This window comes from Charadrius vociferus, unplaced genomic scaffold, assembly GCF_000708025.1.
Source record: "Charadrius vociferus isolate BGI_N301 unplaced genomic scaffold, ASM70802v2 scaffold134, whole genome shotgun sequence".
NCBI classification, from domain to species: Eukaryota; Metazoa; Chordata; class Aves; order Charadriiformes; family Charadriidae; genus Charadrius; species Charadrius vociferus.
The window spans coordinates 4,956,667-4,969,155 of NW_009648333.1; the positions used below are offsets into that span (position 1 = coordinate 4,956,667).

General features: G+C 43.2%; 2 protein-coding genes across 2 annotated transcripts in view; one reads left to right on the forward strand and one right to left on the reverse strand.

Annotated features, from left to right (window-relative positions):
• CHIC2 (cysteine-rich hydrophobic domain 2) overlaps positions 1-10,327 on the reverse strand; it is a 34,752-nt gene extending 24,425 nt beyond the window's left edge. Inside the window, exon 1 of the mRNA XM_009885028.1 lies at positions 10,224-10,327. Coding sequence (XP_009883330.1) covers positions 10,224-10,327 — 104 coding nt within the window. The remainder of the gene's footprint in view (positions 1-10,223) is intronic.
• A 1,213-nt stretch (positions 10,328-11,540) lies between these two features.
• GSX2 (GS homeobox 2) overlaps positions 11,541-12,489 on the forward strand; it is a 6,735-nt gene continuing 5,786 nt past the window's right edge. Inside the window, exon 1 of the mRNA XM_009885029.1 lies at positions 11,541-11,610. Coding sequence (XP_009883331.1) covers positions 11,541-11,610 — 70 coding nt within the window. The remainder of the gene's footprint in view (positions 11,611-12,489) is intronic.

Consider the following 12,489-nt stretch of genomic DNA (forward strand, 5'->3'; position numbering starts at 1 on the left):
GCTGGGGGGTTGCCCATTGGGCCCCCTGGGGCGGAGGGGGGGGGGGCAGTGTGAGGGAAGCGACCGTGAACCAAGGCCGGCCAGTTCAGGTGAGGGCCGGTGCCAAATGTTTGTGTGTCCCTCGGTGCTGTTGGTGCCCGGGTCTGTCATACCTCAAGTGGGCTTTCAACATTCCATGGAAAGCACCACGCCGCGACTGTTGAGTGCATGCGGCGCAGAGCAGACAAACACAGTGAAATCACAGAGGAATGGTCCGTTTAAAGACTATAGCCGTGACAGTTAACCAGAAAAGCCTAAAAATCAATGGGAGTCTCGACTACAGCTATGAAAGGTAACCAGAAGACCCTAAAAATCAATGGGAGTCTCGACTACAGCTATGAAAGTTAACCAGAAGACCCTAAAAATCAATGGGAGTCTCGACTACAGCTATGAAAGGTAACCAGAAGACCCTAAAAATCAATGGGACTCTCAACTATAGCTATGACAGCTAACCAGAAGACCCTAAAAATCAATGGGACTCTCGACTATAGCTATGACAGTTAACCAGAAGACCCTAAAAATCAATGGGACTCTCGACTATAGCTATGACAGCTAACCCAAAAACCCTAAAAATCAGTGGGACTCTCGACTATAGTTATGACAGTTAACCAGAAAACCCTAAAAAATCAATGGGACTCTCGACTATAGCTGTGAAAGCTGACCAGAAAACCCTAAAAATCAACGGGACTCTCGTTTTCTCTCTGCGGTTTTGGTATTTGTCATCACCAAAACCTAAAGCAAAGGCTGGAAAACGCCGGTGCGAGCGTAATGGCCTTGGCAACAGGTAGGCCGTTGGCTGTTGTGACAACAGGGGAAGGCAGCGCTGATGTGGGTTTTAGCAGTAGCAGGGTGACGTTTTGAAAAGGGAGAGCAGATCTTTTATATTGGAGAGAGTGAACTGGTGGATCATGTACTCATGGCAGTATTTATTGTATAGATATGGTGACATGGAAGACTTCTCAAGAAACTGCTTGGGACTGAACCTGCTTTTCATGAGTGTGAAGAGAATTATACATTCCCCTTTCCTCAGCACTTTACTCCGTATATCTTAATTGCAAGAAGCCCTTTCTTATATTAAGAGTCTTCACTGCTAGATCATTTTAATTCTGAAACTTGCAGTTCTTTTTTCCTGTCTAGTTACGGCATATATACTGATAAGCTTATTTCTGAAAGACTACATTGCCACTTAATCTCCATTACTCATAAAGATCCTTGTGCTGTATTTCTCAGAAATAAAGTCTATACAAAGACGTGAGGGTGCTTACTGCTCTACGTAAAAGCAAGGTACAAGCAGTGTAGTTGTGTGATAGTCTATCTTTGCTGTAAAGGAAGAAAGCAGCATCTTTTACTGTCCCATTGGAAAACTAAGGCTTTCTGTGTCATAAGCTACTTGTAACAGGTTTCATTTCCCAAAGAACAGAGTTCTACAGAATAACACAGAATTCCCCTGAGTAATAGTTTACTTTCATATTAGTATGCTTGGGTGTGTTGGGTTTTTTTTACCTAGGTTACTGTTATAGCATATGTCTCACACATAGAAATTGCATTTGGTGGGACTGATGACTCATTGCTTCTGTCTAACAGTCCTGAAATTGAGAAAATGGACCAAATTTAGTACTGGCAAAAGCAAGAGGAAACCCGCTGGTTTCAGCGAAGCTGTGCCTCCTTGTGCTAGCTCGCTCTACAGAGGAATTTGGTAACCCGTTTGTTTGCAGATGACTGTTTCACAGTAGCAGCCAGGCTATCAGAGTCAGTGCTGTGCGGCACCGTGATGGAAATGTTGGAAATGACATTGAGGGGATGCACTCACCTACATCACCCTTGAGTCCTTGCAGCTGTGCTACAGGGCCAACTCTCCTGTTTGAGGTCCGAGATCCCTGTGCTGCATGGCGTGACAAGCTTCATTAGCTTGCTTGGTGGGTTTGAGCTATGACAAGGAGAAAGAAAGTCCCAGGACCCTCAATTAGTTCATTGCATTAGGTGTGCATTACTTGCCTGTTCTGTGGTCTGCTGTTTCCAGCTTTTCAGCGTGTGGTAACCTTTAACAGATGAAGAGCTGTGGCAGACATTCAGCTGAAGTGCTATGTTTCTAGGTTGAGATGCCCATGGCCATGACACAGGCTGCATGAAGCCTGTGTTCTATAGTAGCTAGTGTGCTCAAAGCACAGTGGCTGACTGCAGTGGTGAGTGCAAGGTACTTCGGCGTTATCGGACTTCTGGCACAGGCACTTAAAACCGAAGCACAGAGAGCTAGCAGCCACCCATGAAAAATTCAGTTTAAGTAACTTCTTCATTATCTCACATGAGCACTGCTAGAATCTTGGGTTTTAGGCAGAAATTAACTGCCTTAATTTTGAGATTGCTGTGTCTCTCTGCCTCATTTACCAACACCTTCAGTACTGGTCTCAGCAGTACTGGACCACTCTTAGAGGCAGTAAGTAAACTCCGCGTTTTGTGCCATTGGTATTCTACCACACACTGAAGAAGGTCTTACCAGGGGCCTCTCTTCTGCATTTCAGAAGTATCATGTGAGTAGTCACTCCTTCACTGCTGTCACCTCACTGTCATGTGCCGGACCTCACCAGCCACGCACTCCCGAGTCCGTGCCTTACATCATGGTGTCTGCTTGTGACTGCTGTGGTGCGTACTTGGACCTGAAATGGTGGGACACCTCTCCTCTTCACAGTCCTTTCTCTGGGAACAGCGGGAGTAATGCCAGGCTTCTACTGATTGGATTTTTAAGCCACTTATCCTCTTTATATCTAAATAAAAGAGAGTGGGCCTAAAGTCCGGCTTGAAGAGCACTGTGCTGTAAGAGTGCCCTCCTCAGTGAATTTGTTTGCTCCACCTAACAGTTCAGTGGGGGAGAACTGGTGCCACACACAACTCTCTCTGACCGAGTGTGGTGGGTTGACCCTGGCTGGACACCAGGTGCCCACCAAAGCCGCTCTATTGCTTCTCTCCTCAGCTGGACAGGGGGAGAGAAAATATAAGGAAAGGCTCGAGGGTCAAGATAAGGATGGAGAGATCATTCAGTGATTACTGTCATGGGCAATATAGACTTCACTTGGGGAAAATTAATTTAATTTATTATCAATCCGATCAGAGTAGGGTAATGAGAAATAAAAACTAAATCTTAAAACACCTTCCCCCCAGCCCTCCCTTATTCCCAGGCTTAACTTAACTCCCAATTCCTCTACCTCCGCCCCAAGTGGTGTCGGGCTTGGGGCATGGGAATTGTGGTCATGTGGTCAGTTCATCACACCTTGTCTCTGCTGGTCCTTCCTCCTCAAGGGGAAGACTCCTCACTCTCTTCCCCTGCTTCAGCATGGGGTCCCTCCCACGGGAGACACCTCTGTGAACTTCTCCAATGTGAGTTCTTCCATGGGGTGCAGTCCTTCAGGAACAGACTGCTCCAGCGTGGTTCCCCCACAGAGTCACAAGTGCTGCCAGCAAATGTGCTCCAGCGTGGGCTCCTCTCTCCACCCAGCCACAGGTCCTGCCAGGAGCCTGCTCCAGCACAGGCTCTCCACAGGGTCACAGCCTTCTTTGGATGAATCCATCTGCTCCAGCGTGGGGTCCTCCCTGGGCTGCAGGTGGATATCTGCTCCACCATTAATCACAATGGGCTGCAGGGGGACAGCTGCCTCACCATGGTCTTCACCATGGGCTGCAGAGAAATCTCTGCTCCAGCGCCTGGAGCAGCGCCTCCCCGTCTTCTTCATTGAGCTTGGTGTCTGCAGAGTTGTTTCTCGCACACATTCTCACTCCTCTCTTCTGGCTGCTGCCATACAGTCTTTTTTTTTACCCTTCCTAACTATGTTATCCCAGAGGCGCTTCCCCTATTGCTGATCGGCTCGGCCTTGGCCAGCAATGGGTCCATCTTGGAGCTGACTGGCATCGACTCTATCAAACATAGGGGAAGCTTCCAGCAGCTTCTCGTGGAAGCCACCCCTATTGCCCTCTCACTAACAAGACCTGGCCAGGCAAGCCCAATACACTGAGGTACTCGCTGTCCTCAGAGTTGCTCTGTAAGGGCAGCGTACTGTAATCTAAAAGGGACTCTAAGCTATTGACACATTTCTTTTTCTGTAGCTCTTCATTCCAGTTCTCTCTCTTTCTCTTTTGTCACCTGCTTTATTTATTTTCCTCTCCTTTATCGTTTGTCCCTCTCCTTTCTCTGTGCCTTTCTTTCCCAGTCCCCCCCTTTGTCATTGCTTCTTTCCTCTGCTTCCCTCTAACATCTCTGTTGCCACTTGCCTCATTCCTCCCACACTCTTTGGCTTGTTTCTCCCTGTCCTGTCCTTTGTTAATTAGTACGTTCTTGGACTTCTGTAGGAAACTGTTTCAAGCAACAGGGCATCAAAGAACAAGCAGCAGGTGCAGGAGTAACCTTGTTCTTTGAACTCCTACCACCACTTGACAGCAAAGCAAAGCTGGCAGGAATAGCTTCTCTATTTTTTTTTCCCCTGATTAATTAAGAGAAAAGAGGTAGTAAGAAGGAAAGCAAGTGTGGGTGGTGGTAGCAAGGGAAGAGGGTGATCAGGGGAGGACAGGAGGGTAGAAAAGCCAGAGATAGGAAGATAGAAATAGTACACTATAACTTCACTGGTGCCACAGAGGGAGTTTAGCAAAGCTACAGGACTGGAGTAAACCTCCATGGACACTCACCCCAGGATGTGCTTTGCTTTTTCTGCCTCAAGACCTCCTCTCACATCAGTCCCTTCCCATGCCATAGAGCCTCTCATCTGTGGGTTGGCTCCTCTGTCTTGCTTAAATGTTCCATTGCTCTCGGCAAGCCTGGCTAAAGTGCTACTGACAATGTAAACATTCCTGTAATGGTATCAGTCACCACCACCCCTGGAGTTTCAACAAAACATAATAAAACAAAACAAAACAAAACCTAAAATTGAGATTTTAGCTACGGTATTGCAGAAATGTGGAAAGGCAAAGTCAGGAATGGGTAGGTAGCTACAAATAGCTTCCAGTACTTTCCAGTACCTAAAGGGGGCCTACAGGAGAGCTAGAGAAGGACTTTTACAAGGGCATGTAGTGATAGGATGATGGGGAATGGCTTCAAACTGGAAGAAGGTAGATTTAGATTACATATTAGGAAGAAATTTTTCATTTTGAGGGTGGTGAGACACTAGAACAGGTTGCCCAGAGAAGCTGTGGCTGCCCCATCCCTGGAGGTGTCTAAGGCCAGGCTGGATGGGGCTTTGAGCAACCTGGTCTGGTAGGAGGTGTCCCTGCCCATGGCAGGGGGGTTGGAACTCGATGATCTTCAAGATCCCTTCCAACTCTAACCATTCTATGATTCTATGAAATAACACAGCAGAACTTACTGTTAGAGCCACAGCATTGCATTCCTTTCTTTGACCAGTTTCATTGGGTTCTTCCTTGCTGATTAACTTATTATTTTGCAAAATCTCTGTAAAACCACAGGTAAACTAACCAAGGTTTTCTGTGGGAAAAGCAAAGGGAAGTCTTGACAGCAAACCATTATAATAAGTCAGAGTTTTGTTGCTGACTTTATGATGCAGAATTGAGATAGGGTAAAAAGATATGGTGAATAGCTCCAATTAACTTTATGTTTTTATTAGCCTTTTTTCCTCCTGACAAGCAATTTATTTTGTTTTCCTTTTGGTGCAGCTTCTTATATGGCGTTTATGTGGGTTTAATGAAGAGAGTTCAAAAGATAACTCTATATAGAAAATAGTATTTCTGAAAGAGACTCGATAAGCAATAAATAAAGTACAGAAAGCAGAGATCTCATGCGAAGAGAAAAGCAGATACTTCCTTTTCAGAATTTCCTTAACATACAACAAGATGAAGGATAGAGTCCTTGTAGTTTCAAGTCTGTTAAAACTGTGGACGAGTGCAGTTGGATTCTCCTGCTCTTTCAAGGACCACATGACAACACGTTATTGAAGGCAGAATCTCCTAATCCAAAAAGAATTTGTGACATGCTCGACTTAAAGATCTACTTGTGTTCCACCTACAGCCAGGATAAACTCCTGGATGTTTTTAGACATGACATTTGGGGTTTTTCTCTTGTCTTCAGTAGGACTTGCTTTTTTTTTTTTTTTCTTTTTGTTCTATAATCACCAAAATTAAACAGAAACACACAAAAATGCTCTGGTTGTTTTCTTTTTATATGAGCGACATGTAGCCTTGAAATTGATGGGGGGGTTCTATGCTGCAAGTACAAAAGTATAAAGGCTGCTAAAAACAAACATATAACAAAGTCATATAAACATACAAATGGAACAGCAAGTTCTAGGGTTTTAAGACGTTCTTGAAAAGGCAAATGTACAATATCAAACCTTTCTTCAGAAGATCACCTTTAAGAACAGTGTGTATTGGAAATGCTGAAAACAGGTGTCAGGGAACACTGTGGGCTGAACTCTCTGCTGTGTCTGTTTGAGGTACAGATGTTGTTAGCTGGGTAAAGCTGTAGTGGACTTCTATCCTAAAAAAAACCCGCAACCCACAAAACAAACAAGAAAGCCAATGACAAATGTGGGGCCTTTCTAGGTGCTATTGGAAGGAACAATCATACCCTCCTGAACATCAGTAGGGATTTTAATTTAGTGTCATTATTTTTCCTTGTTTCTTTGTTTTTCCATCCTTTGATGCTTCACCTCATAGTTTATATTTGTTTGGTGGACAGTTATTTTTCTCTTGGTAAATATGACTGAATTCCTAAGATGGTTGCTCACCATCTTAAAGAAACAGCGAGTGACTACTTAACTACTGCAACTGAACTGCAAATCTCAAAGTCACTATAATAAGAAGCCTTTATTTGAAGAAAGTGTTAAAAATCAGGTTTACTAATCTGTTGCTAAGATAAAATGCCTTCATGTAACATATTTTAGAGAATTAGACAATGCCTCTGTCCATTTTAGCTTGAGAATAAGAAGTGCCAAAGTTTTTATCCTGCTTAAAGGCAAATACCCTCTGCTATGCCACCCACATGTACCCAATCTGTCGGAAAACTGGAACTATGTATTCCTTTAGGATTGAGAACATAATTCTTTAGCTGTCAGATTATTCTGACAAATTACATTATAATTACTTCCTCATTAATTACTGTGACAAATGTTGGTCTAAAGAGAACAGGGAAGGATGTCTTTCATTTGAAATCATCAAAACATGAACAACTGAGATTTCCTCTGAACACTCGAACGTTCATTAATATTTGGGTATGCTAACATGTTCATTCCTATTGCATATAAGCAAAGAGAGACTTCTAGCACCTGTCACTTTCAGATATGACAATTTCATTTCCTTCTGAACATGTTAAAATAACATCTTTTCTTTTTGCAAGGAAGTATATTTCTGTCTGATGGTATGAGGCATGATCCATAATTGGTCTAACAGCATGAAAAAAATAGATGCTCTCTTTCTGAGAAGTTGTTTAAAGTGTGACAAAAGTACTCATAGTGGAATACACTACATTCCTAGAGTATGGGGTCCTCAAGGAAGGTAAAGAACAAATAACAGCTCCAACCACTGTGATAAAGCATGAGGGATGGGAATTATTTGCAACCTGAAAAGAAACTTACTTTCCTTTTGAAGCAAGAGAGAGATTGGAAAGGAATTGCCTCTCTTCAGGATCCAGTTCCCTCTTTGAGTTCATTTTTGGCTGCTGGCAGTCTCACCCTAAGCATCAGGCCTGACACAGCAGAGGGAAAATCTGTGCATTATCCCATCACCATATGAATGCTACAGTTTCTTGATGCATCTGTGAAAAAGCAGGAGAGGAAAGAATTGCACACAAGATTCAAAGGCACTTTGTGATAAGATTTATAAATCTTGTTGCAGCTTGGTTCAGCCATTGGGGTAGAGTTGTTTTCTCTCCTCAAAGATACTAGAGTAACAATTCCAGCCTGTAGGAGAGATTGAAATCTGTGAAGTGTGGGTAACTGATCTGTTTGTACTCAATGGACAACTTGTACCAGAATGTCCTTGCGAGCAAGAGAATAACCTGCATCAACCCTTACCCACAAGGGGATGGGGAGGCTGCATTCATTAGGCTTGCTTTGCCCAAGGAGTTATTAAAGTGCAGTCAGACTCTCTGCAATTCCGCAAGATTCCAAAAGGTAGGAGACGTTGGGTCAAATCCCAGTTCTGCAGCTATCTTGCCCTGGGACCGTGGACAAAATTGATTGTTTGAATCTATACACCTTTCGCATAGTGGGTGAATTACTGGCAGGACTCCCATTGATTGGGGAGCTCCCAGGGTTTTTCCCACTGGGTGATACCTTAACATACAAGTGGTTTTTCTATGTGTGCATCTAGGAAGTGTGATCACGGCTTTTATTTTTATTTCTTTGGTACCCTTGAAAGACCTTTTGTAGCTCAGGAGAATGAGCTGACCTCTTTTGTTCCCCTAGCCTGAAAAAGGTCATATTTTGTTTAACTAACCTTTGAAAACACCAGGCCAAATTCTACTCCCACTGCACCGTTCAGAATGGCTGCGGAGTAACTGTCTCACAGCTCTGTAACTGAGAGCAGTATTTTTACCCAAATCTTTCCATCTTCTGACTTGTAACAAGTGGACATCTCAGTATGCCCAAGGCTGCAGACAGTCATACCTCTTACACGTTCTAGTGTTGGTTGTATTCTAGATGTATAGGTGCTTTAATAGCAATATTAGTTCTTTGGTTCAGCTGCAGTGTAACAGAGAGAACATGGACTGCTAAAGTAGAGATGCTCGAGTCTCAGCTGCTCTTCAAGAGTTGGACTCTTTTTTGGCTGATGTTTTTTCATCTGATCAATGCACAATAGTAATTATATTTCATTTGCACTTTAGAACTGTGACTTATACCTTCCTCGTTACATCTTCTGGTGGTTTAGGTTCCAATACTTCTTTTTTCTTCAGAATCTTCATGCTTTTTTGTTTTTATTATTTAAATGTCTTTCCTTTTCACTAGAATAGTGCTCTGAACCTTATAAACTAATTTTCAGGACTTCTGTCATTTTTTTCCCATCATATTTTGGCATAGCCTCAACACTATAGCAGGCTAAATAAGCTTTGAACTAACATACTTACACAAGATTGTAAAATACATGAAATTACTTTGTTTCTATGATTTTTCAAAGAGAAAGCTTTGAATACAAGCTTGGACAATGTATTCATTATAAATAAGAAGAGGCCATGCAAAACTTCTGCATATTGTTTTAATAAAAATCTTCATTTTGACATGCTTATATTTTGTGCTTCTTTAACATGTTACTTTCTTCCTAGCAAAGCAAGAGGAAGGGTACGTCTAGCCTGTACTTCACTGAGACTCTGGTTCCTGGAACTTTTGGGTTTGTTCCTTTAATTTAAATTGAGGATACAAATACATATAAAAGGATGAAGCTGCAAAAGGGCTGCTTCCAGCCACAGGCATCAGAGATTTGTTTTCACATAATAGCTGCTTGCACAAAGCTGAGACTGTATTGTGAAGAGACGAAGAAATGAGGTGGCAGGTTTCTTTCTCATAGAGGCTTCTGTATCATTTAAAAATCAGACCGATGTTTGTCCTGACTTCTGAAAAAAAACCCACCATTTTGGTACACATGGTTTTTTTTCTTCCATTATCTTAACAGCAAATGTAAAAAGGGAAAAAAAAAAAACCAAAACAAAACACCATCAGTTCCTCATGGAGCAGAGTTGGTATCCAGAACGCTAATCAGGCAATGAACGTGGATGGTACAGAATAGAGGACAGGGAGGATGCAGTAGAGTGCGGCTTCCAGCCATGCTCTAGCTGCTCTGTGGACCTTAATTTCTAGGAACACCAGTCCAGCATCTTTCTTAGAAAATACATTCCCTCAAATAATCAACAACTTAATTTTAAGTCAGTACTATGTCAAAATGGATATTAAGCAACCTTGTCTTCACTCCAGAAAAAAAAAAAATCCCATATGTTCAGACACTGTTACATAGCAGTCAGAATTGTGTCAAGTGTTCTCTTAAAACTGCTTCCATTTCACATTCCCATTGGTAAGTCCCACAATGAGTTTCAGAGCTTCATTTACCTGGACTAGTGGGAGGTGTCCCTGCCCATGGTAGGGGGGTTGGAACTAGATGATCTTCAAGCTCCCTTCCAACCTAAACCATTCTATGATTTCTCTTGTACTTAAAAGCTTTTTTATTATTTTTTTATTATTATTTCCAGGCTAAATTTCTACATGGCTAGAGTGCATCCATCTGTTCTTCTGGTGATGTTCTTCTTTAGATGGAATAGCTCTTCCCTCTCACGGATATTTACCTCAATGATATAAGCAACAGCCATGTTGCCTTTCTTTGAGTCTTCTCTTCACATGAGGGTCCATATTCTTCTACACTCCTACAGGTGTTCTCTGGACCTGCTCTGATTTGATCTTTTATAAGATGGAGGTGGAAAGCTGTCAACTGTCCCAGACAAGGTTTCTCCATGCATGGTGGCTTTAGTAGTTCCATCTTCTTAGTGGAATGACCTTGCCTGTTATGCTCTGTGATTGTATTCACCTGTCACCTGACCACCCACAGTGATGCTTCATAAATGTGGATTAATGTGCCCAGCTGCCTCAGTGCTAATGTCGTGTTCAGCCACAGAGTTCCTAGCTTATATTGGCTTTGTCATTGCACTTCTACACTCCTCTTCTCAGAGAATCCACTTCTTCCAGTATGGAATTCTAGTCTCTGCAGATACTGACTTTGCCTCTTTCTTATGAATAAGGTAGTCCTATTGGCTGTGCCAAGAAAACAAATTAAACTAAGTAATTCAACTGCTTCTGAGACTTATCCTTGAGGACCCTCCATGATTAACTGTATCTCCCTCTGCTTCCTGAGTCTACAGGAGTAGTATCACCTCACCTTTAGCGAGTTCCTTCATTACTTTGCAGTTCTTGGGCTATCCCACATCCATACTTTCATTCCAGGAAAAAGGAAAGAAATGGTAATCTATCTTAGGCTAGATGAGGTGAACTCAAGATTCATAGAATATTCAGACTGTGAAACAGGCAGCTCCCAAATTCAAAAGGCTGCTTTTTGGCCACTGTCAAGCAGAATGCTTCAACCTAAGCACGACCCCTAAGGATTGAAATGCATAAGGATTGAATTTCAAGGGTAGAAATTAAAAATTATGTTTGACATCACACAGAGTCTCACATTCTTTGCTGGGTTGGTGTCTGTATTACTACAAAGTGTCACTCTTGTATTGATTTGTGATACATCAATGTAAAAACATAACCGGTCATGGCTGGCGGGCTCCAGAGTCCACAGCAGCATTCTGAATCCTTCTGACGCACGTGAACTTAGGGTTTCAGCTCCATCTCCCACCATAAACCTTTACTGAGGCTGTTGCAGAGGTTTAGCTTTATTTCTGTTGAAGATACACCATCACAGCTTTCCCTCATACATGTCATCTCTAGTAGCTAACAATTTTAGCTGCTAGAGCTCTAAACAAAGTTTATTAATGAAACCAGAACCCAGACTGCCTAGAGTGTCTGGTCTGATGTTGCACCATGTCTGAAAAGTACGAGGGACACGGCAAAGCCAAGCTCAGAGAAGTACCTGGCAAGACTGTGGATAACAGTAATCTCACTGAGCATTTCCTCCTTTGGCTCCTCCACATGATCTCTTGTAGGAGTACAGTGCAGAAACACCGGTGTAGACTTCACTTTAGTGTGAAGGCACAAACAAGAAGCTTCCTTTTGCATCCAGATGCTGAAGGGAACCCATCAATAAGCCACAACTCTTTTTAAGAGGGTTGAAGAGGGAGAGAATTAAGGCTTACACACATGTATTTAAGTCCAGACCTCATTCTTTTAGGAATCAGGTCTGTAGAAGAACCTTGCAAAAGTTCTTCTTAGGAAGAACCTTGCAAAGTGAATAATGAAAGTTTCCATTCTAAATAAATAATGATAGCAGAATAAGGCCTGCTGGTTGGTCATCACGTTAAAGACAGTTATCACAGTAGACCTGCAGGTGAAGGGAGAAGACACAAGGTCAGACCGTGAAGGGAGGGAGCAGGCTGAAGGCTGCTGAGGCTTTTTTTGAGGCACTCACTCAAATGCGATTGATCGCAGCTGCCCTGAAGGACTCACATAGAAATTTAGATCTAATTGGGTGCAAAAGAATAAGTGAAAAGCACCAATAAGTTGAAGCAGGAGCAGGGTCATTTCCCCAAGGGCTGCAAGGGGCTGAAGTAGGGGGCAGGTTTCTCCCCAGCAAGAAGCAGCAGGACCTGGGGTTCCTGCACCGGAGTTCCGTGCCCCGTATCCCAGGGAAGGGGGTTCCTCAGGTCTCTCAGCCAACCCCCCCATTTTTCCAGAAATGGCTCAGTTACCCCAGGGGGGCCTCCAGGCCAAGTCGAGGTGGGTTTTGTTTACAACCAGGGATGGGGGCAAAGGAAATCTCCCTCGGAGGGGAAGAGCACTGGGGAGCTGCATCTACGGGGAAATGGGGGGGGGA